This window comes from Ochlerotatus camptorhynchus, unplaced genomic scaffold (assembly GCF_037179485.1).
Source record: "Ochlerotatus camptorhynchus isolate MF236.1 unplaced genomic scaffold, CSIRO-AGI_Acam_v1.1 ptg000316l, whole genome shotgun sequence".
NCBI lineage: Eukaryota > Metazoa > Arthropoda > Insecta > Diptera > Culicidae > Ochlerotatus > Ochlerotatus camptorhynchus.
In genome coordinates, this window is record NW_027040804.1 from 4,338,197 (window position 1) to 4,363,922 (window position 25,726).

The 25,726-nt window shown below is 40.3% G+C and overlaps 1 protein-coding gene across 2 annotated transcripts in view; it reads right to left on the minus strand.

Moving 5' to 3' along the window:
* Positions 1-6,425: 6,425 nt before the first annotated feature.
* The window catches only part of LOC135707696 (protein phosphatase 1L), a 128,179-nt gene continuing 108,878 nt past the window's right edge, over positions 6,426-25,726 (minus strand). For both annotated transcript variants that reach the window (XM_065229573.1, XM_065229572.1), the window contains 3 exons: positions 18,910-19,546; positions 7,464-7,780; positions 6,426-7,407 (listed from right to left, as the gene is read on the minus strand). In XM_065229573.1, coding sequence (XP_065085645.1) covers positions 7,191-7,407; positions 7,464-7,780; positions 18,910-19,546 — 1,171 coding nt within the window. In that variant the 3' untranslated portion in view covers positions 6,426-7,190. The remainder of the gene's footprint in view (positions 7,408-7,463; positions 7,781-18,909; positions 19,547-25,726) is intronic.

Consider the following 25,726-nt stretch of genomic DNA (forward strand, 5'->3'; position numbering starts at 1 on the left):
CGTGTTTCCATCATCGATCATCTGTTTTATTCGCACCAACAGATTGTCGAAGGTTTCGTCTTGTTCTTCGGTCTTATCCAAGTCTTCCTTCGATCGTTTTTTTTTTTGTTTTGGTTGTCACTTTTGGAACCGGTTGACAAAGCGAGCGTAGATTTACTCATCTTTGTAGTAACAGCACGAGTCACTGCTCTGTTTGTGTTCATCCAGTGAGTGTTCAAGGTAGTGTGTAAGTAAAATGAGATAGCAGATGAACACAATTACGGTACAGAGCCAATATGGAGTATACTGAATAGGCACATTTAGAAATACGTTTTAATTTCACTAGCGTAGATAATGTTCTTGAACTCCACACTAATCAGGCATGTTGGAGGCGAACCAGCCCAAGGCTGAAAGCCTCCCTAATAAAGATAAATAATAATAATAATATTCAGGCATGTCTTCGCATAACGAGTCAGAATATCGAAGAGAAACGTTGCTTGAGGAGGTATTTCAAGCCAAAAAACTTCATTGAAACGCGACCACGAACAACTCACATGCTACCACTACCACTACGTAGACTTGAGGACGTATTAACGTATCCCATTCTAGTCGGAATTCTAATAAAGGGTGACACGGTCAAAATTAGGTCAAGGGAAAACGCGTGTAAATCGGTGAAATCGTTTATTTAAAAAATCAAATTAAATTTCTTTTTCAAGTTCAATTAGTATAAAATTCAGGAAAAATATTCAGTTAGGCTTCCGCTTTTCCAAATCCGAATTGCCGGGCCTTACGCTTGACCCCTGCCATCAGATTTTGTACAGCCACCTTGTCCACCTTCTTCGCCGCAGAAAGCCAGTTTGCCTTGAACTGCTGCTCGCCCTTAGCAGTTTTTTTGGTCTTCTTTAGGTTCCGCTTGACAATAGCCCAGTATTTCTCAATTGGGCGGAGCTCTGGCGTGTTGGGAGGGTTCTTGTCCTTGGGAACCACCTGCACGTTGTTGGCGGCGTACCACTCCATGGCCTTTTTACCGTAATGGCAAGATGCCAAATCCGGCCAAAACAGTACGGAACAACCGTGTTTCTTCAGGAAAGGCAGCAGACGTTTATTCAAACACTCTTTCACGTAAATTTCTTGGTTGACAGTCCCGGAAGCTATGAAAATGCTGCTTTTCAAGCCACAGGTACAGATGGCTTGCCAAACCAGATATTTCTTTGCGAACTTTGACAGTTTCATGTGCTTGAAAACATCTGCTACCTTTCCCCTTCCTTTTGCCGTATAAAACTCCTGTCCCGGAAGCTGCTTGTAGTCGGCTTTGACGTAGGTTTCGTCGTCCATTACCACGCAGTCAAACTTCGTCAGCATCGTCGTGTACAGCCTCCGGGATCGCGCTTTGGCCGTCGTATTTTGTTTATCATCGCGATTTGGAGTCACTACCTTCTTGTAAGTCGATAGTCCGGCTCGTTTTTTGGCTCGATGCACGGTTGTAGACGATACACCCAGCTTATTTGCGGCATCTCGGAGAGAGAGGTTAGGGTTTCGCTTGAAACTACCGGCAACTCTCTTTGTCGTCTCAGCGGCTTCCGGTTTTCGATTTCCCCCCGATGCAGACTTCCTGGCTGTCGACAAACGTTCCCCAAACACTTTAATTACATTTGTAACGGTTGATTTGGCAACTTTTAGCGATTTTGCCAACTTTGCGTGCGAGTAGCTCGGATTTTCGCGATGCGCGAGCAAAATTTTGATACGCTGCTCTTCTTGCTTGGACGGCATTTTGACAACTGAAGAGTGAATTCCAAAATCAAAATAGGAGCAACATTCTACACACACACACCTTCAAAATGAGGTTTTTTAAATGCAAAATTGAAAGAAATACGTCAAGTTGATATTGACCAAATTTTGACCGTATCACCCTTTACTACACTATGTTTGTGTTGATTCTCTATGAAAGTTTGACAGATAAAATGAGGGGTTCGTGGATTTTCCCATGTTTCGAGGGGTGCATCGATTAGCTTGGGACCGAAGGTAGTACCAGAGCTGTGCCAAAAAGTTGAGCACGTTTCTTCGGGACCTGCTAGTCTTAGAGTTAGCTCTATGCTAATACCATACAGGTAACTCTAAGACTAGAAGGTCCCGAAATAACGTGCTCAACTTTTTGGCTCAGCTCTGGTACTCTTTTCGGTCCCAAGCTAATCGATTCACCCCTCGAAACATAGGAAAAACCAATAACCCCTCATTTTATCTGTCAAACTTTCATAGCGAATCAAAACAAACATTGCGTTTTACTAGAATTTCGACTACAGCATGGTCTTGCTTTGTAGCTGCGCTTTTACCGGTTGAGCTAAGGGAGGATGCATTTCCACGACAGTTTCAGTTGTGAAAATTCAATTTGAAGAACTTTCACATCTGGTATATTTTTCAAACTAATAGTAACAAAACATCTCCAAACATTCCAGCATTTACACTGTTCTTCTTAACTGCAGCAATTTTTTTTTTTGAAAAAAAAAACATTTGAAACATTCTAAAAGCAGAACATCTTTTCACACAAAAAATCAATAATCTCAAGGGTTCTCAAAATTAAACTTTATTTGCCACACAGACAATGAAAATGCGCCTTTGATTTTTAAAGTAGGGGAAATGTCTCTAATGTTGTCCTATGGATCTAAGATTGGGCCCATCGCAAAAAATCTGCTATTTATCAATTTTATCTAGATGAACGCGTTATTGGGACGTTACTAATGGATATTTTTGGTTACTATTGAAAATTTAGTTGATTTCTGAATTTATGTATGGGCCCAAATTAGGGACACTTAGGCCGACATTACCTGCATTTCCCTATGTAGGAGAAATGGCTCTAATGTTGGCCTATGGATCTAAGATTGGACCCATCGCAAAAATCTGCTATTTATCAACTTTATCTAGATGAACCCGTCATTGGGACGGTACTAAAGGATATTTTTCGTCGCTACTGAAAATTTAGTCGATTGTGGAATATATGTGTGGGCCCAAATAAGGGGCATTTAGGCCGACATTACATCCATTTCCCCTATATAACTTTTCCTGAATGTAAGCTAAAGATGTAAGGAAAAATTGATAAAAGGAATGTACCGCATAATCGTGTCTTTACTGCGTGGAATCATTCATGCACAAATGACGAAGCATTTTAGGTGGGAGGCATGTGTGCAAAAGTTGTGACCAACCTTGCATTAATTACGTATTAGAAAATACGGTTCGAAAGGGCTCTCAAGTAAAGGACGAATCATAAGATTTATGCACTATTTTGCCATGCTGCAAACGTTTGTTGAATGTTATCACGGCTTTTGTGATTTAATGGTACTTACTTGGAAAAAATTACTTCGCTTGTTTTTCAATCATATGTGGAACTTTTCCTCAAAAATCTCTGTCGCTACTTGAACATGAAATTAAAATACCTATTTGCCTTTTCGCACAAGTAGCTCAAATGATGGAATTTTCTTTTTGTTCAGTCGATTGATAGAATAAGATAAGAGCTCACAGACATGTACAAATCTACCGAATCTGACCATTTGAATTCACAACATTGAGAATACTGTGAAAGACAGATGAGCAGCGATCATTGCCTACTTATTTTATGAGACTCATACAGAGATTGGGCAAAATAAGCGGGACTAGCAAAATGTTGTCCAACTTAAATGATCCATAGTTTCATGAATAATTTACCGTCAAACGAAGTGCAGTTGATCAATGAGGTTGATCACAACATCGTTCAGTTTTTATTTAAGGACATTTATTTTTTATGATAATTGTATGGGAAAATTTGTTCAGAATTTCATTAAGTACTTTTCAATGGTACCCAAGATTCGACCGCTCTAAATATGCAATTTTGTGAATGTGTGCCTGTATTCAAACTAACCGCCACTGACCAGCAGTGGTATTATGAAAGAAAGTCATCTGCAATTTCTCGTTTGCGGTAATTACAGACAGTTTAGGAGTTAGAAGTTGATAGCTCTATTGTATGTCCAACAACCCATTTCCCCCTGGGGCAAAGATAATACCAGAGCTGAGCCAAAAAGTTGAGCACATTTCTTTGGGACCTACTAGTCTTAGAGTTACCTCTATGGTACAGCCACCGACAAACCGACATGACACTTAATTCTGACTTATTTCCGAAAATCGTTACGGGCGATTTAAATGCAGTTATCCAAACCACAGACAAACAGACGTAACTCTTTGAAAAAGTTTTTCTTGAAAACATAGTATCTCAAAACATATGAGCTCAGTAACGACATCTCTCGGGCTTCTCGCGGAAAACAAGCTTGCTCGATAACTCGCAAACAATATTGCATAAAAGTTCTATAGAATGTATAGAAACGTCAAAGTGATCCGATGCCAGCGCTGCGGCGAGTAGTTCGCGGAACTGATAATATTCAAATCAACCGTTAAATGCGTGAACGAAGATACACAATGAAGTGTTACGTCTGTTTGTCTGTGTCCAAACTGTCAAAACCGTAGGATTTTTTATCTAGATAAAAATAATTTGTCCAGAATAGATCAGACACGAACCAATCCATAACTTTTGCATACGGGTTCATGGCTTAGCTAAATATGTCCCGCAAGCACGGAGCCTGATTGTCAGTAGTGTGCTTTGGACAGAAATTTTATTGTTTTTGCCATTCATGTCGGTTTGTCGGAGGTACAGCATCTTTGAAATAATATTCTTACACAACGTTACAATATCCAGCTGTCTTAGAAATTTATTGCCGCATACTTCACCCAGTATCCTCAAACACATTGGCATGCTCAAAGTTAATCACGCCTACCGGACCGTCGCCAATCACCCTAGAGTTTTATGTTTCCTGGATAGCGTCATCGTCCTAGAATGCATTGGATATGTTTTTCTTCAATTGAACTGGCTTCGTTAAACAAGATAGAAGTAGATATTCGAAGACGACTTCCAACGTCGACGGCAGATCCCAAAGCAGCAATGAGCAGAATATTCTAAACCGACAATTGAAATAGGCGGAACAACCAGCATCTGAAAGAACAAACTTCCTTTATCAAATGGTATTCTTAGATTACGCAGGTGTCTTTTGATTCTTTTGAAATTTGTGTTTAAATCTCGGGTTAAAGCCATTTTGTGCGTTTGGTTGTACCAAGTTGTACCATAGAGGTAACTCTAAGACTAGTAGCATAGAGGTAACTCTAAGACTAGAAGGTCCCGAAGAAGCGTGCTCAACTTTTTGGCTCAGCTCTGGTACTCTCTTCGGTTCCAAGCTAATCGATTCACCCCTCGAAGCGTAAGAAAATCCACTAACCCCTCATTTTATCTGTCAAACTTTCATAGCGAATCAAAACAAACATTGTGTAGTACTAGAATTTCGACTAGAATGGGGTACGTTAAACGATTTGCTTGGGACCAATAGGCTAGTCAAGTAGTGAGCCAATTTAAAATCATTAGTTTCCACCGGTTGATTATACCGTGTATTTGAAGAGTGACACTTCTGGCGGTAATCTCCATCGAGGATAATACCAACAATCAATACGAAACTAACGATTTAAAATTGACTCACTACTTGACTAGCCTATTGGTCCCAAGCAAATGATTAACGTACCCCATTCTAGTGTACACTCACACTTCTGTAAACATATCAAGGCCCAATGCAACAGTATTTTGCTATAACTAATTTTATATTACAATCTGGTACTTCTGGTGGCAGATCGTACACTCACACGTACTGCACGTTGCCCCCGGCAAGCGACATTCATACCTCTACTGCCTTTTTAACAGCATATTGGAAAGTTAGTTGCTCCGGGTTATGCACCAGGGCACAATGCATACTTGCTTCAGATTTAAACTTTATGAAGATCGCCTTCTCCTCAGCAATTCGATATGTAGCGTAATCTCGCACATGTTTGCCCTTGAACTCCCATCTGGATAGGCAAAACACATAGTTTGCTTTATTACGACCATTATTGTAGAAAATTATGCTCCAACAGCGACGCTAAAGAGCAATTGAAAAAGCGCACGAAAACACGGAATTTCATTAGTAACAGGAAAGTTCGGACAAAGCAAAACGAATCACCACAATACAATTAGTAAAATTTTATTCACATTTTACTGAGAGATTGATTCACAGGAATCGTTTTTCTATTTTAATGTGAGACTTTTGATGTTCTAATTGTCTAAACAAAAATCGTGCACTGCTAGCGTGATTAGTGAAGATATTTTCTTTTTAGATCGTAACTGTGGCTACAAAATGTTGCATAATGTTTCACATTATGTACCTAGCTTGATTTGAAATCGAACAGTTTATATTTGTTTTGCTAATTTGCTCATGATTATCAAGTTATGGCAAAAAACTGTCTTCCCCTAATATGATGAACGTGAAATTTCCTGCATTTTTTTTTCTAATTAATTTATTCATATTTGATCCAAGTGTTGCTCTTGATTTGCTTTGCAATCACGCAAATAAATTTATTTTTGGCACCATTCTTCAAACCGCAATATTATCTGATTGTTTTTTTTTTTTTTTTTACTTTAGGCACAGTGATAGCGTATGAAAGCTCTCATTTCATAGGCTACGACAGAAGGGGGTGTCCTTTTGCAGCGACAAGCACACTTTTCAGAAACGGAAATAGACGGAAACACAATTCAGCTTATTTTAAGAGTACAGAAACGAAAATAACCTAGCAGCTAAACATAATTACAATTTCGAAACTTAATTTGAATAGAAACGAATATAAAACTGCGGTACTTTTTTTTGTTTTGTTGAAGGACATAAACAGCTGCCAGCAGTATGTAATTTAATTGCAGGATTAGTTTTTAGTGAAGGCGAGTGGGCATTTTCATACTAACAGATCTTAACATTTAAGGGGTGTCTTTGTGTACTAACTAACTGGGACGCTATAAGACTATAAAATCTAAATGAATCTTTTGATTGGTGAAAGAACACAAACAAACATAAACGTAAATGTATAGCTGGTCCTGGAGCGAACCTAGGCAGCTAGCTGCACCTTACGTCTCTCAACGTCTGGGAACAGTATCATGTTTCTTCTACGGGGCGACCGGGAGAGATCGTACAACTCAACTTAATACGGCACACTTCATCAAGTCAATAAAACTCCGTACCAAAAAAATAGGTAGAAGAAAATCAAAAGATTAATCCACGGTTGACTCCCAAAAAAAAAAGCGATAAGTGGGTCAATGTTATGTAAAAGCTACCATTGGATTCGCTTCAGTTCCCATTGGAGGAACCGATTTGGTATCGTCCGTTTTTGAAGACAATCACCAGCACCGTGATGTTGTCCACCGAGCCACGATTGTACGACTGCAGGGTGATACTTTTAGCACCAAAATGTGGCTCGTCCAACCGTTCCCGGATGTACGCGACGGCTTCCTCGTTGGTGAAGGTATCCCACAATCCATCGGTGGCCAGAATCAGGAACATTGGTCTGTGGAACAGGAAAGTCACTAAATAGAACTATGAGGACAAATCACTTGTACTCACCGATGATCCACCAGATCAAACGACAGAATGTCCGGTTCGGCTATCACAAGATTCTTCTCCTTGAGCGGATAGTCACCCATAGCTCGCGAGGTGGCCAGGATTCCAGCCACCCGCCAGACGCCCTTGAACGAAATGAAACCTCCAGCGTCGGCGATCCGCTTCTGCTCCCGCACCTGCTGTGGCTTGTGGTCGAACGACAGCGGAATTGCATTGCCCTTGTGGTCGCACATCACACCCCGCGAGTCGCCGACGTTCGCTACGATCAGCTTGGTGTGGTGCATTACCGCAATGAGAGCCGTCGTACCGGCGAAATTCGACTGAAAGTAGAGGAAATTGGAGGGCTAGGTAAATCAACAAGCAGTAACAGGTATCCGTAAACTTCTTTTTGCAATCGGAAATGATGCGACGAAAATAAAAATACATTACTTTTCAAATTCTTCGAAAATGCATCATGGTAAATTGCACCTTAATCACCCACCACTAGGGATAGACCATCGAGGGAAGTGCGTACATACATCATTCATTGATTTAGCCAGTCAGTGATGGATCGATAAACGAGCGTGCTCCCAAGCTAAAGTCTCACGAACCGATCCATCACTGGGTTTAGCTAACTGCGTCGGTTTAGAATAAAAAATGATTGCAGAAGTCGCCATATGGAACCAAGCCGATATTTTTTTGTTTAGAAGGTAATCTTTCTCGAGGAATGATTCAGCCGGTTCCAGGCATCTAAAGCTATTGTTCGTTAACTAGCGATTGACATTAGATAGCACTTGTCTTCAATCAATTCGAAATCCCGGAATGCGATAATGGGGAACAATTCCACTTATTAAACGATCTTTCTTTAACCTTAAATGCCATCCTATTGCTAGCGACTTGTTCAGGGTGACCAGTGAATTTTCATTTAAAAATTCAATCCCGGAGATTACTTTTATTTTGATTACTTGGACTGGCTCAACTCCATGTAATTCAGTCAATTCTGATCCAGAGATTCACCACTGACCTTTCAAGACAACTTTGAAAAGACTGTCAGTTTTGGTGTCGTAAGTGAAAAACGTGTGCTGCTTCTCAGTAAGATACTTGAGAAGATGTTTGAATCCGTACAATGTTTCAGTCAATACGCGGTATTCATTGACCCCGACAACCAATTTGAAGCTCAAAAGTTCCGTGCGAAGACCATGGAAACGTAAGTGTTTATCACTATAGGGGGGACCTTTTCCTTCTTGGCATTAAGCCGGGCGATGCTTAGTGGAATTTTGTTTAGGTGATGGATTATTATCATCATCCGTGAGCATATCAAATTGATTGCTCAAATTAATTTAACAGAAGGGGGATCAAGAAATTGCCCTTTTTGCGTTTACTGCCGTTATACGCATAAGAGTCCCATGGTACATAAGGATTGCATAGAACATGGGACAGTTATGCGTATAACGGAAGGCGCCATGGTGGCAGAATAAAGTTTATCCAAACAGGGGGCGACCCCGGCGTAGTGGTTAACATCCATACCTCTCACGCCAAAGTCACGAGTTCAAATCTCACCCCCGGACAAGTCACGAATGACCCAAGAGTGTTAAAGTGACTACACTGGAGTCGCTTTTTACGCGGGTGATACGTCCCGCGTAAAAAAAAACCGCGTAAATTCCGAAATCCGCGTAAAAAAAACCGCGTAAAAAAGACCGTGTAAGAAAAAACCGCGTAAAAAGCGATATACCGCGTCAATTCTGAAATCCGCGTAAAAAAAACCAAAATCCGCGTTAAAAAAAACCGCGTAAATTCCGGAATTCGCTTAAAAAAAAACCGCGTAAATTCCGAAATCCGCGTAAAAAAAAACCGCGTAAAAAAACCGTGTAAAAAAAACCGCGTAAAAAGCGACTCCAGTGCATAATAAAAAAAAAAAAAAAAAGTAGTTTATCCAAATCGACTTCCAAGCATGATTCCCTAGGGTAGGACCCAAATAAGGATCGAAGAGGAATAGCAATCGAACAAGGTAGAACATTCTTAGACAACCAGAAGTCGTATAACAATGTGCAGACAGTATCGTAAATTGCTACAGTTTAAGTCAAAATTGCATATAAGAATGGCATGCATCGCATTATGTTTAAGTAAAATCGTATAGAATGCAAATTTCCGACTTATATGCGATGACCCATTTTTTCGTCGTACTGTATCACAATTAAAATCGGATTACATCGTAAGACTCAATTTGTTATTACAGATTAAATTGTAGGATCGGTTGAGGCAAGAGTGCCATCCTCTATAATTTTGAAAATAAACATGTCTTCAATACAAATTCACCCATGAAACTATGAATGGTGTTCCTATGCAGCATTATAGAAAGTTCTGTCCAAAATGAAGTATACCAAAAATTGCAAAAAATCATTTTGTGCTGATGTGTCAAAAATCGAAATTACTTATAATAATTAGACATCATAAAATAAGGGTTTTGGAATTTACAAACATTGTTTTGTACAATATATTCTACAAAGAATATATAAATATTACCTATAGGCCGGAACAAATCACAAGTTTTTCTTTTGTCACTCGATGCTTGCACCAATCGAGGGGGGAGGGGGGGAGGTTATAAAAAATAAACCAAAAAAAAAAAAAAAAACATATAAAATTCATTTTACATTATATCTAAACCGTATATTTCAAAAGCTAACATTTTTTCTTAGCCACCGCTTTAGCCTTTACTTCATTGAAGCCGTGATTTTTGACACTAATGCCACAAATGTTGACTTTATTATGTGTAACACACGAGTTATCAACAAGACATTTCGCGCATAAGTTTGTGTATCCTTTCAAGGAAGAACATTGGTAATAATGAAGATGAATAGGATCAAAGCAATTGATTTTTGGGCATTGATAAATTCCGGATAAACCATCAAGCGGAATACCACAAACGTAACAGTTCTTATGAAAAAAAAAAAACGTTCTGTTTTCGATACTTCCTCCGTATCCAAATATAACTCAGTTTTCTCAACAATTGTTCGTGTTTCAAAAAATCTAACTAGACGTATGGATTCAGGAAGGTCTATTCAACTATCCAAGCGTAATATTCAAAGAAAGGAGCCAAAATACATCTTGGCTGAACATAAAAACCAAATTTTAACAAAAATACGTAGTTTTGTCAATTTAAATCTGGCTTTGGGTGTGCTTAAAAAAATAATCATCACATATGAATTCAGCAAGGTCAATTCTATAAAATCTAAGCATATTGCAAAGGACAGTATCAAAATCCAACTTAGCAGAAAAGGAAAACCAAAAAAAAACCTTTTAGAATTACAAACCTGGTTTAACCTTCACGTATGAATTCAGCAAGGTCCATTCTAAAAAATACGCCTATTTTTCAAAGATATGAGCCGAAATGCAATTTGGCAGAAGCGAAAAACCAAATTTCTATGAAAATACGGATGGATTCAGTAATTCGGTAAAAACCACTTCTATTTTTCAAAGGAAGGAGCCGAAATTCAACCTGGCTGAACAAGAAACAAAAATTAATATAAAAATACGTACTTTTAAGAATCCAGTTTTCTAAAAAAATGTGCATGCTTCAAAAAATGTACCGTCACGTATGGATTCAGCAAAGTCCATTCTATAAAATTCAAGTCTATTTTCAAAGATCGGAGCCGAAATTCAACTTGGCAGAACAGAAAATCAAAGTTTTTATGAAAATACGTACTTTTGTGAATTTAAACTCGGTATTCTCAAAAATTGAAGAAATTCAACCCTCACGTATGGATTCAGCAACTTCTATTAAAATACAAGCCTATTTTTCAAAGATAGAAGCCAAAATTCTGTTCGGAAAAACAGAAAAATTAATTTTCTATGAAAATATCTGCTTTTGTGAATATTAACCAGGTTCGTCCTTCCGGTATTCAGCAAGTTTCATTCTATAAAATCCAAGCACACATTTCAAAAGATTAAACCGAAATCCAACCTGACTTTAAAAAAATCTACCATCACGTATGAACTCACAAAGGTCTATTCCATAACATCCAAGCCTGTTTTTCAAAGGACGGAGCTAAAATCCAACTTGCCTGATCAAGAAACCCAAATTTCTATAAATTTTGTATAGTACGTATTTACGTACTTTTGTGGATGTAAACCCAGTTTTCTCAACAATTGTGCTTGATTTAAAAAAAAAATCTACCATCAGGTATGAACACACGATGGTCCATTCTTTAAAATCTCAGCCTAATTTTCAAAGGATGTGAATCTCACAAGAACTAGGAAGGGATCTAAGGGAGCGGAATCTACGTTAAAAGTTAGGTAAATCACTTCAGGAAAGCTCAGACTAACATTCAATATAATTCAATCACTCAACAGAAAAGTTTGGACTCCCTAAGGAAGGTTTTGAACCACTTCAGAAAAGGTTGAACACCATTTGGAAAATTTAAGCTCAAAAAATTGTCGGTTCACTTCGGAAAACTTTCTACACTTTCACTAAGCAAGATTGTGGAAGTGACAAAGGACCGCGGCGATGATGACGTACGCTGCGTTTGAGTTTCTGCAAGTTCCGTAGAGAGATGAGCTACCCTACATAGTACACACCTATATGGGCGCCCAAAATAGTATGCCGCAAGTAAGTATATCACCAAAAACTCAAGATCCAGAAATAAAAACCGATGGCACTGCAGAATAATGAGGTAACTTCTACAATGTACTGTAATTTGTACAATAATACTCATATTACTCATATTACTTTAAACAATCGTCACGTCGGTCATAGCTTGTTATGATTGCCTGAACAATGCGTAAAGAGCAAATTGAAACATTGAACGTCGCGTGATAGTGGAATTTAATCAAGGCCTAAATACTTTTTCGTAGCCTTTTGTTTTCGGATTTGAAAGATCGTCGGTTGCAGTGGCTTGCTTACTGAGCAGAAAAACGCGGTCCCAGGTCCTTTCATATTAAAAATGTATGGTAAGATCGCTTGTTTATCGTGTATTTTGCCGGGTTTGAATAGTTATAACAACTTGAGTAACGGTATGATGTGATGTGAGGGGCTCGGTGGCCTTAGAGCAACCGTTTTTGCTTACTGAGCAGCACATCCTGAGTCTAATCTCAAGCCCATCCACATCAAGATTCGTCAATCGTTTCATTTGTTAATATGACTACATGGTAATAACAGCAACTCGATGATTAAAAAGGAGCTCGTTTGCCTAGTAGCAAACGGTTTTGCTTACTGAGCAGAAGACCGTGGGTTCAATCCCAAGCTCCTTCGCGTTGTACGATCGTTAGGACATCAATTCTGGTTATCGTTTACCAAAACGAACCCTGCTGCAAACCCAACCCTCTTACCCAACAAATAGCACCTAGAATCTGCTTTGAAAAGTGTCACCTCAGTTAGGAATTTCCTGAATCGTTTCTGATTTGGTCTCACTTCTAAAAATTTTAAACCAATTTTGAAAAGATTGGATTTAGCTCGGAAATAGATGAATCACTGTAGAAAAGTTAAGAAATGTAGATCGACTGCAAAAATCTGGCGACTACGGTGGACTGGGCACATCGTAATAATGTCGGATAACGACCCACTGAAAAAGGTTCTTTGTAGTGATCCGACTGGGACAAGACGAAGATGCGCGCAACGAACAAGAGGAATCGATCAGATTGAAGGTGGCTTACCTAGTGAGTTGCCAAGCAAACCAATACCACTTTCGGAAAGGTGATAGTTGCTCCTATCCGATGATGTTGTTGGTTTGCGTGGGCGTACTTTGGTTCGCGTGTAAAGGGCCTTAGAAAGTTTGTTTACAAATGCTTTTGTGCCGTTATCAAATGTTATGCCTGATACGCAAAGTGCGAAAAGAGAATGAATGGAATAAAGGGTGATACGGTCAAAATTTGGTCAATATCAACTTGACGTATTTCTTTCAATTTTGCATTTAAAAAACCTGAACACCCCTCATTTTGAAGGTGTGTGTGTGTAGAATGTTGCTCCTATTTTGATTTTGGAATTCACTCTTCAGTTGTCAAAATGCCGTCCAAGCAAGAAGAGCAGCGTATCAAAATTTTGTTGGCGCATCGCGAAAATCCGAGCTACTCGCACGCAAAGTTGCCAAATCAACCGTTACAAATGTAATTAAAGTGTTTGGGGAACGTTTGTCGACAGTCAGGAAGTCTGGATCGGAGGGAAATCGAAAACCGGAAGCCGCTGAGACGACAAAGAGAGTTGCCGGTAGTTTCAAGCGAAACCCTAACCTCTCTCTCCGAGATGCCGCAAATAAGCTGGGTGTATCGTCTACAACCGTGCATCGAGCCAAAAAACGAGCCGGACTATCGACTTACAAGAAGGTAGTGACTCCAAATCGCGATGATAAACAAAATACGACGGCCAAAGCGCGATCCCGGAGGCTGTACACGACGATGCTGACGAAGTTTGACTGCGTGGTAATGGACGACGAAACCTACGTCAAAGCCGACTACAAGCAGCTTCCGGGACAGGAGTTTTATACGGCAAAAGGAAGGGGAAAGGTAGCAGATGTTTTCAAGCACATGAAACTGTCAAAGTTCGCGAAGAAATATCTGGTTTGGCAAGCCATCTGTACCTGTGGCTTGAAAAGCAGCATTTTCATAGCTTCCGGGACTGTCAACCAAGACATTTACGTGAAAGAGTGTTTGAATAAACGTCTGCTGCCTTTCCTGAAGAAACACGGTTGTTCCGTACTGTTTTGGCCGGATTTGGCATCTTGCCATTACGGTAAAAAGGCCATGGAGTGGTACGCCGCCAACAACGTGCAGGCGGTTCCCAAGGACAAGAACCCTCCCAACACGCCAGAGCTCCGCCCAATTGAGCAATACTGGGCTATTGTCAAGCGGAACCTAAAGAAGACCAAAAAAACTGCTAAGGGCGAGCAGCAGTTCAAGGCAAACTGGCTTTCTGCGGCGAAGAAGGTGGACAAGGTGGCTGTACAAAATCTGATGGCAGGGGTCAAGCGTAAGGCCCGGCAATTCGGATTTGGAAAAGCGGAAGCCTAACTGAATATTTTTCCTGAATTTTATACTAATTGAACTTGAAAAAGAAATTTAATTTGATTTTTTAAATAAACGATTTCACCGATTTACACGCGTTTTCCCTTGACCAAATTTTGACCGTATCACCCTTTAGAATCTGGATTACACTATTGGTACTGGGCCGAGGCGGTCAGTACAGCCAACTGCTGTACGAAGCCGGTACATGAGACGCCCTTCGAGATTTGGTATGGTTCGAAGCCGGACATGAGCTTGCTGCAGGTGTTCGGCACAGAGGCGTACGTTTTCATCCCGAAGGAGAAGCGAACGAAGTTGCAGCCGAAGGCAACGAAAATGACTTTCGTTGGATACTCCCAGCAGCATAAAGCGTGGCGTTTTATTGACTTAAGACTCACAAAATTGTTTTCAGTCGAGACGCTCGTTTCTTGAAGTCGAATGAGGATGTCCAGGATGTCATCGAGGATGATTTGCTTCAGTTACCCCCGTTGCCAGTAAGGCCGAATAGCTGTGAGGAACTGGAAGAGTCGGATGATTCCGATACTGAATCCGAAGTGTCTGGTGAAGAATCGGGTGAAGACAGTGACGAAGTTTTTCGTGGCTTTGAAGAAGAATCTTGCGAAGAAACGATGCGTGGCCTTGAAGATCGGAGTCTCTACGAAGATGCTAATGGTAGTGAAGTGTTCCGCCAGGATGATGAATCTATCGCTGTCCAGGAGGAGTCGGCTCGCTTCCGCAATTCGTAGAAACACCTCGTCGTTCTGGAAGGTTAACCAAAGGTGTTCCACCTGAGCGTTACTTGGCAGATGGCAAGATGGTTCAGTGTCGACAGGAAGAACCTCGCAGCTATCAAGAAGCAGTAAAAGGTCTTGAATGTGACCGTTGGAAGGCTGCCATGGATGATGAGCTGAAGTCTCTGAGCGAGAATGGAGCCTGGGAGTTGACAACATTGTTTTTGCTCCGGTCGCAAAGCAGGTGACGCTTCGTACACTTCTAACCGTCGCTGGACGTGACGGAATGCAGGTTAGACGTGAAGACTGCATATTTGAATGGTGATCTGGAGGAGACTATTTACATACGAGTACCACCCGGACTGCGCGTTGGAAGTAACACAGTTTGTCGGTTGCGTAAGAGTCTATATGGGTTGAGGCAATCAGCAAGAGTTTGGAACCAAAAGCTGAATGATGTTCTGAAGCGACTTGGATTCAAACAGGCGGACGCTGACCCGTGTCTGTACGTACGGAAGAGGAACGGCAGCACAGTGTACATCCTGGTGTACGTGGATGATATGTTGATCGTTACATCCAACAACGAAGAATACGATGGAGTTGAGAAAGCCTTGGAGAACAAGTTCCAGATCACAAAACTTGGTGACGTGAAGTATTTTTTGGGTGACAAAGCATGTCAACGCCTACACGACAAGTTGGTTGCGCAGTTTGGACTTGCGGAAGCTTAGAGATCACGGATTCCAATGAACGTCGGATATTTACAGCAAAAGGAGGAGAATGAGAGGCTTCCGAACAATGAGAAGTTTCAGAGTCTCGTCGGAGGTTTGCTGTATCTATCGATGAATACTCGGCCGGATATTGCTATCAGTACATCGATTCTTGGAAGGCAGGTGAGCAAACCAACGAATGCGGATTGGACGAAAGCAAAAAGGATGTTGCGATACCTGAAAGCGACAAGTGATTTGAAGCTGGGACTGGGTTCCAGTGATGAAAAACTTCAAGGGTATGTGGACGCCGATTGGGCCGGAAATGTGAAAGACCGGAAGTCGAATTCGGACTATCTATTCCGATTGGCTGGTGGTTCGATTTCATGGTGTGCTAGAAAGCAAGCATGTGTGGCACTTTCATCGACCGAAGCGGAGTATATCTCGTTGGCTGAAAGCTGTCAGGAGTTGCTATGGCTTGAAAAGCTAATGAAATCTTCGAAGACAACCAAAGCTGTATAAAAATGTTGGACCAGAACGCAGAACTGAAACGTTCAAAGCACGTGGATACCAAATTTCATTTTGTGCGGGATTTGGCGGAGAAACAAAACATAAGTGTAACTTATTACCCTTCAGCGGATATGTTGGCGGATATTTTCACAAATTCGTTGAACCGGGTAAAGTTGGAGGATATACGCGAGAGGATTGGTCTTCAATCTCTGCGCGATGGAGGAGGAGTGATGGCAGCACTGCGCCATTCAGCATCGCGCGTTCATTCAGTCAGTGTAAAAGCAACTGAACAACCATTCATTAGGTTCTGCAGCGTGACGTCACAAATGAACTCAGTGTTAAACGGCTGAACCTTTTTGACAGTTCAGTGGTACTGTTTACAAGCACTTAGTCGTTTTTTCGAAAAAAAATTTCTAAGGTTTCTGAATTTTAACTTGAAAATTGTCGAGGAACAGCGCATTGCAAGGATGTTGCTCGTGAACATTGCAGAAATGCTGTGTACATCTCACTGCAGTCTGAAAAATTATCGAGAAAATCCACCCAAGAAAAAATCGACTAAGTCCACGTAAACAGTACCACTGAACTGTCATCAGATTGAGGTTAACCCCGACGGTGCAAAACCTAATTAGGTACTGCAGCGTGACGTCACAAATGAACTCAGTGTTAATCGGCTGAACCTTTTTGACAATTCAGTGGTACTATTTACAAGCACTTAGTCGTTTTTTCGAAAAAAAATTCTAAAATTTCCGAATTTTAACTTGAAAATTGTCGAGGAACAGCGCGTTGAAAGGATGTTACTCGTGGACATTGTAGAAGTGTGGTTTACATCTCACTGCAGTCTGAAAAATTATCGAGAAAATCCACCCAAGAAAAAATCGACTAAGTCCACGTAAACATCAGATTGAGGTTAACCCCGACGGTGCAAAACCTAATTGCCGTGCAAGCGGATGAATAAAAACCTCACTTGAGTTTGTTGTCTTGACCAGTAAAGACGTGTTTTATTTACTCTTCTACTTCACAGCTAACAACAACACACTCAACAGATGGCTGTAGTGTGTAAACGTCAAATGCAAGGAAATTGATTATGTGCGCCACAAGTGGCGGTACTATCAACTAAGAAACATTCAAATTGACCGTTAAAAGCTATTTAGATAAGCATGTTATGTCTGCTTGTCTGTGATCATACCTTCACTATCGCAACTCCGGGTAATCCACGAAAGAGCTTGCTCAGGCACTTTTGATCTAACTGCAATCATTCTCTCATACTCGAAATGTGCCATGACCAAATTGGCAAACGACGCTATATACGCTCTCTGACCAAAGCGCAGATGAAGCTTTATGTGAGAATGGCAAGTAGGTATGTATGATTTATCCCGGTAGTCACCATTTCCCAAGAAATGATACATAAGCGCCGAGAGATATGAGAGTTCTGATCAGGGCTGTCTATCTGGTGACCAGCGAATCTCGAACATAATTTTTCCGGTTTTTTCCCGGTTCCAAAGAAATTCAGTAGACAGTTGTATTAGGCTAATTTTGCATAAATACTATTCAGTTATTAGGAAATGCTTGATAGCTGTTGTAAATAGTACCTTAAGAAAATTATATCAGATAGAACAATGTTCACAATCCTCAAATAGTTTCTGCTGATTCAAACGGGTTGATGACAATGTGTTTTTTTAACCTCAATCTACCTATGCGCCAACTCGCAAAACATAAACAATTATTAAAACATTGCTTGCAACGGATAGATATCGAGTAAACTAGAAGATTAAGTGTTTTTTTCAATCGATTCGAGTATGATGCCATCACAGACAAACAGACGTAACTCTTAATTGTGTATCTTCGTTCATGCATTTAACGGTTGATTTGAATATTATCAGTTCCGCGAACTACTCGCCGCAGCGCTGGCATCGGATCACTTTGACGTTTCTATATATTCTATAGAACTTTTATGCAATATTGTTTGCGAGTTAGCGAGCAATCTTGTTTTCCGCGAGAAGCCAGAGAGATGTCGTTACTGAGGTCCTATGTTTTGAGATACTATGTTTTCAAGAACAAGTTTTTCAAAGAGTTACGTCTGTTTGTCTGTGATGCCATATTTATCTGGTGCACAGGTAAAAAGTGAGGTTACGGAAGCCACTGGCTGACAACTATACCACAGACAAACAGACGTAACTCTTAATTGTGTATCTTCGTTCATGCATTTAACGGTTGATTTGAATATTATCAGTTCCGCGAACTACTCGCCGCAGCGCTGGCATCGGATCACTTTGACGTTTCTATATATTCTATAGAACTTTTATGCAATATTGTTTGCGAGTTAGCGAGCAATCTTGTTTTCCGCGAGAAGCCAGAGAGATGTCGTTACTGAGGTCCTATGTTTTGAGATACTATGTTTTCAAGAACAAGTTTTTCAAAGAGTTACGTCTGTTTGTCTGTGACTATACTACCGCTCATAATCATTTCCAGCTCTAAACTAGAAATACTCAGAGGGAGTATTTCAACTCTAAACTAGGTACCTTAGATATAGCTACTTACGACTTTTTTCGCCATCTCCACCAGATCGTAATCGGCCGCCAGCACCTCGTCGGTGATGATCTTGCCAAAGTTAATACTTCCATTCGACACGTAGCACTTGGCTTCGTACGTTGTGGGCTTCGGTTTAGCCTGCTGCTGCCCCGTCGTCCCGTTAAGTAGATTCTCCTTCGTCACCTGCCGCATCGGCGAATGATTGCCCATGTACTTGCTGAGCAGATCCGTCTCCAGCTGCTGGTTCGCGTTGTTGCTGTTGCCATTGTTGTTACCATTCCCCCCGCCGCTAGATTTGTCTACAATATCCTCAGTCTTGGATTTCCGAAAGCTCTGTCTACGCTGCGTCAGGGAACTGCTGCCGGTCGTTGGACTCGAGTGGAGCTTGTGTCGTTCGTTAATTTCGTCCTCTGGCTGGTCGTCCTTGTCGCAATCTTTGGCGTCCTTGCCAGTATCAGCTGCAGCGACAGCGCTCAACGGTTCCACGGGCTTCCCCGATGCGATATGTGATGATTGTGTTAGTTTTAAATTTAAATTCCGCACCAGCACCGTCTTGGCGAAATCGGCTGCATACTCTCCGCCGTGGCCATCGAAAATGGCAAACATTGCTATACCGGTGTCGTTGATGTTCTCGTCAATCACGAATCTGCAAGGGGTAATAGAGAATAGATAAGAAGGGGGCTCACGCTCGGGGATTAAAGTGTGTCAAGCTCGTCTGCTCGCGATAATTGTAAGGGTGCAACAATATTGATGTGGTATTAGGCGCGAACAAAGGAACTCTCTTCAAGGTGGGTCCGCCAATAAACGGAGATCTTCGCTATCAGTGCAAGTTTGTAGTAGGTATGTGGCTTAAAATAATTGCCATTATTTTAAGCTTAGCGAACTTTTTACAACCTCGCTGAAAACAACGCGAAACTGCTTATCGCTGTTGGAGTCCATTGATAATATTTATCGGAAATTATTTGATTATTGTTTCGTAAGTTACTACCAGATTGAACTGGATCATTCAAGGACTGATAACGTTTTTAAGTTTCATAATAAACTTGACACACTGTCCATTAACGCAATAGTCACGAGGAAAAGTTGTTTGCGTCGGTGGATTTAAAAACGGGATCAAGCCGTAATAAAGACCACGACAATTGGTGGTAAAAGTGTCTGTTTCCTTATACTTCAAGGGTTTCCTGAGTGAATTATAAAATACAGGCAAGTCAAAGATGGGTGGGAAAAGTGGATCAATAGTTTGTTTGACGGTCATAAGCATTGTTGATGTAATATTTTTTCCTTTATTGCTGTTGTTCCACTTGCGTTTCTGCCGTCTGTCCACCATGACTAAACTGCTATTTATAAATCCTGTATATGCAGATAATGAGCAACTTTGTCAACGGCAATTGCAATAAAAGGTCTTTTTCGTCTCGCTGATATATTGTTGCGAATTGTACAATCATCTGGAATCAGTTATCATAAAAGAGCTATAAATGAAAACAGTCCATCACCCTCGTGCTTTTTATGATCAAACGTCTGGTGGGTCAAAATTCAGTACTGTTTTTATCAATTTCGGTCATTTGGATGCAGTTCAATAGCTTTAGATTCCGTTTACACTCGATCCTTCATAGTATGTTTCCAGCGGAGTAGTTCCAAAAAATGTCAATACCTGGACATTTTGTAGCCCTGGAAAAACCTGGAAAACTCAGGGAACAGTATTTAGCCAAATGAGTAGACACCCTGAAAAAGAACATTTTTAAGATTTTTAAACTGACGAATCGAATTGATTTTTTTGCTCTTCGAATTCCATAAAACGCTGTGCTTAAAATCGCTTAATTTTTCGATAGAGGCAATGAATTGAGTTTATGCTGGAATGTGGTCATTTCGACTTAGATTAATTTTTCAAATCGATGTATTCGATATTTTCCCATAATTCATATAGAACGAAGACGGCTCAACTAATCGAAATTAGGGGGTGTAAGCGACTTTGATCGATTCTCTTCATCGGCTTTCCCTTTTGATAGCCACAGCTTTATAAACAGATTTTGCGCTATTTCTGCCACATGGTTGGAGCAGTTATGGGTGAAGATTACGACGTCACACATCATGATAAGCATCGGCGTTATGTACCTTCCTCCTGACCGTAAATCTAATTTGAGCTGCGTTGAGAACCATATCAGTTCCATTGGTGCTGTATTGTCCCGATTACATCACAACGATCTAGCCCTGCTATTTGGCGACTATAACCAGTCTGGGCTTGTTTGGAATATTTCCGCGAATGATCATCCAACCATTGACATTCTTCGGTCGTACATGCCTGCTTCCTGCTGTGCTCTTTGGATGGTTTTAGCCTGCATCATGGAAATCAATGAGCAAAGAAAAATAACTCTGCACACAATAACGCAAATGGTTCATGAACCATATGAGCAGGATTGGTTCAAAATAATCTGAATCGGTTCATTCGATACATTTTTGTTTATCTGGTTCATAAACCATTTCTAACTGAGCTGCTTGAGTCTTAACTATTCATTACTTGATTCATTAGCCTCATTAGCCTGTCATTCATGTTCATGTTTTCTATCACACGCTCTTACTCTCATTCTGGGTGAACTCTGAGCTTCTTGTCCTTTGGTTTGTTTTTTCCGTCGATCTTGTTTTCCGTGCTGAGCACCAATGCTACCGACGTGCCAGGAAGGCAGCTCCTACACCTGGACCCTACCTATCGACCCATCAACTCATGAACCGGGGACCAACGGCTTTACTTCCCATCCGAAGGAAGGCGTGATCAGAGATGTTATGCCTCAGAACATCCCGGCGGCGCCGACTGGGATTGAACCCAGGCCTGCTGGGGTGAGAGGTAATCACGCTTACCACTACACCACCGGCGCCGTTAAACTCTGAGCTTCTTGTGTCGAACAAAAAAGTCATCCAGAGTCTCGAAAAGCTCACATCACGTCAAATCTAGACTCACATTTGAAAAGGGCGTAATTCCAAAATGACCATATCGAGAAAATCGCTTCTGAATTTTGTTGACCTAAAAATTAATCCTATTTCACGACATTCCATTTTCTGGTTGATTTTATTAGCTTGACATATAGTTAATAGTGTAATCGATCATCATGCATCACCAAAAACTCAAAAAAAGTTTTCTTTGTCGTGAAATTGAGAAGAAAACATCATTCGCCCTGATAATTTCATACATGTTGTTACCCCCCAGATCTTCCACCCTTTGAACTGCGAACACTGGTGATACGCCGTGGAAGTACACCCTCGGGATTTTTTGTTTGTTGTTCCGCCTTGGTTCTTCGTTCGCAAATTTTGTGAGAGTGGAATTACGCCCGGAGATTTTTTGGTCTTCTTTTTGTTCGTTGTTTACACGTGAACTATCAATCGGATGCATTTCAAATGAATCGGACGTGACTAGATACTACAGAATCAATACGTTTGGCATAATAAAACGATATAATTCGTAGTTCTGGTCCAAGGCGTAACAACCAGATGCATCATAGAGTTGAAAGTTGGAAATACGCCATGTAAGAAGAAACGTTTTTGATGATTTGAAGTGATATCTAGACTAACATTTGAAAGGGGCGGAAGAGCCAAAATGTAAACAAACCATATTTTGTCACATATAGAGAGAATAGTTCACAAACTACTCGATAAACACGAAAACGTAGAAGAAAATATCACTTCAAATCATCAAAAACGTTTCTTCTTACATGGCGTATTTCCAACTTTCAACTCTATGATGCATCTGGTTGTTACGCCTTGGACCAGAACTACGAATTATATCGTTTTATTATGCCAAACGTATTGATTCTGTAGTATCTAGTCACGTCCGATTCATTTGAAATGCATCCGATTGATAGTTCACGTGTAAACAACGAACAAAAAGAAGACCAAAAAATCTCCGGGCGTAATTCCACTCTCACAAAATTTGCGAACGAAGAACCAAGGCGGAACAACAAACAAAAAATCCCGAGCTTGTACTTCCACGGCGTATCACCAGTGTTGGCAGTTCAAAGGGTGGAAGATCTGGGGGGTAACAACATGTATGAAATTATCAGGGCGAATGATGTTTTCTGCTCAATTTCACGACAAAGAAAACTTTTTTTGAGTTTTTGATGATGCATGATGATCGATTACACTATTAACTATATGTCAAGCTAATAAAATCAACCAGAAAATGGAAAGTCGTGAAATAGGATTAATTTTTAGGTCAACAAAATTCAGAAGCGATTTTCTCGATATGGTCATTTTGGAATTACGCCCTTTTCAAATGTTAGTCTAGATATTTTCTTCTACTTTTTCGTGTGTATTGAGTAGTTTGTGAACTATTCTCTCTATATGTGGCAAAATATGGTTTGTTTACATTTTGGCTCTTCCGCCCCTTTCAAATGTTAGTCTAGAAATCATCCTTTCGCTGAAGTTCACTCTCCCTCTCTCTCTCGAGGAGTTTTTGTTTAAGCTGGGTTTAGAAAGGGCACCTCAATTGATCAAGTCAGTTAAATTCAACTGACTTGAACGCGAATTGAAAGTGTAAACCATGCCATTCAACTGATTTGATCAACTCACTTGAATTGAAAAAAAAATTGAACCAGGCTCAACTTTTCAAGTCAATTGAATTCAACTGAGTTGATCATTTGACTTGCCTAGTCTAAACCCGGCTTTACGTCTTCCATATTCCTGCCGCCACTCACTCGAGGTGAGGGCTGGCTAAACTCGCAGGACAAGAGTGTTTTAAAACTTCCAGTGAGTTTGAGGAGTTTCAACAAGTCTGACCCAAAGTTACTGTCAGTTGGCGCTCCGTGAGGTATGAACGAAACTATCTCAAAAGATTTCCACCGATCCCTAGCCTATCAAGCTTAGCGATCGCAATTTCGCAATATAGAGTGATAGCAACAATCAATATGAAACTAATGATTTTAAATTGGCTCACTACTTGACTAGCCTATTGGTCCCAAGCAAACGATTAACGTACCCCATTCTAGTCAAAATTCTAGTACTACACAATGTTTGTTTTGATTTGCTATGAAATTTTGACAGCTAAAATAAGGGGTTATTGGATTTTCCTATATTTCGAGAGGTGAATCGACTAGCTTGGGACTAGATAGTACCAGAGCTGAGCGAAAAAGTTGAGCACGTTTTTTCGGGACCTACTAGTCTTAGAGTTACCTCTAAGGTGATAGTACGCTCAGAATTTAGCTGATATCATGTAAAATAGACTAACTTGATATCAAAAGTCATACCTACGATTTCCGGTGAAAATTTGCCATAGTCTGAACGTACTATGAGTCCGCAGTACCCAGATGGGCACTAGTGTTGAGCTTGGACAGGACATGTCAGCTCAGAGATTTCCTCATGTAATTTATGTTTGAGTTTACACGGGAGTCACTCCAGTGTTGGAAAATAAAATAAATTAAAATCAATCAGAGGGTGCCAGGCAAGTTCGAGAGGAAACGTCAACCAAACCGTTTGTTTACAATAGAATAATAACTTTTAACAACATTGAACAGCTTGTCAATTTCCATTGGTAATTGCCTTATTTTACGATTTTACACAGATCTGAACTGATTTGTACCTAAACTATTCACACACAAGAAATTCGGAAGATCATAACCACTAAGGCACTATTGTAATTTTCCATTTTTCTCAACAAAAATATTCTTGAACACCAGCAGAATCCTTGCAAAAACGATACAGAATTAAATTTTTCAACTGTAGATCAAGTTTGGAGCATCTCAGATGAATCAATTTATCAGGAAAAGTGAAAAAGTGTTCCGCTTCCTATGTGTAACAGCAATAATTTCTGCTCACAGCATTCTTTTTGACGTTGTCCTATTCACCATCAGAGGCTGAATCGAGCGCTTAGTTTCTATAAAAAGTTTATGGTCCAAATTAATCTGCAATAGGCTTTTTCTATCCACCACCAATGTAGAGTACGCTAGGTGATTATGAGACCGTTTGTTTACATCAAAATTACAATTTTTACTGCTCAAATTATCGCAGATTTTTATGCAAATCTCCCATATTTCCATGGGGAGGGGTCTTATTTTATTATTTTTCATTTATTTGAACGGATTTACAGCTAAAATAACACCACATTAAAAATCCGGAAGATCATAACCACTGGGGTAGTTATATAAATCTTCACTATTCTTAACAAAAATATCTGAAAGCACTAGCCGGATCGCTGTAAAATCGATACAGAAAACAAAATATTCTATGTGGATAATGATATCAAGCACCGGCGATGGATAAATTAATCAGAAAGGTTAAAAACATTTTCCACTTCCTATGCTTCACGGCGAAAATTTCAGCCCTTATCACTCTTTTGATGGTTCCCCTATTCACCACCAGAGGCTGAAACGGTCGCTTAGTTTCTATTAGGTTTTGCACTGTCGGGGTTAACCTCAATCTGATGACAGTTTAGTGGTACTGCGTTTACGTGGACTTAGCCGATTTTTTCTTGAGTGGATTTTCTCGATAATTTTTCAGACTGCAATGAGTTGTAAACCACATTTCTGCAATGTTCACGAGCAACATCCTTGCAATGCGCTGTTCCTCGACAATTTTCAAGTTAAAATTCGGAAATTTTAGAATTTTTTTTTCGAAAAAACGACCAAGTGCTTGTAAACAGTACCACTGAACTGTCAAAAAGGTTCAGCCGATTAACACTGAGTTCGTTCGTGACGTCACGCTGCAGAACCTAATACACTTATCTGACGTTTGTGAAATGCACAAGTATTAGTGCAGTGCTTTGGGTAAATTGTAAGTATTAGTGCTAGAAAACTTTTGAATTCACTCAAAGTTCTTTTTCAAATCTCAAAATAATGCATTTTTT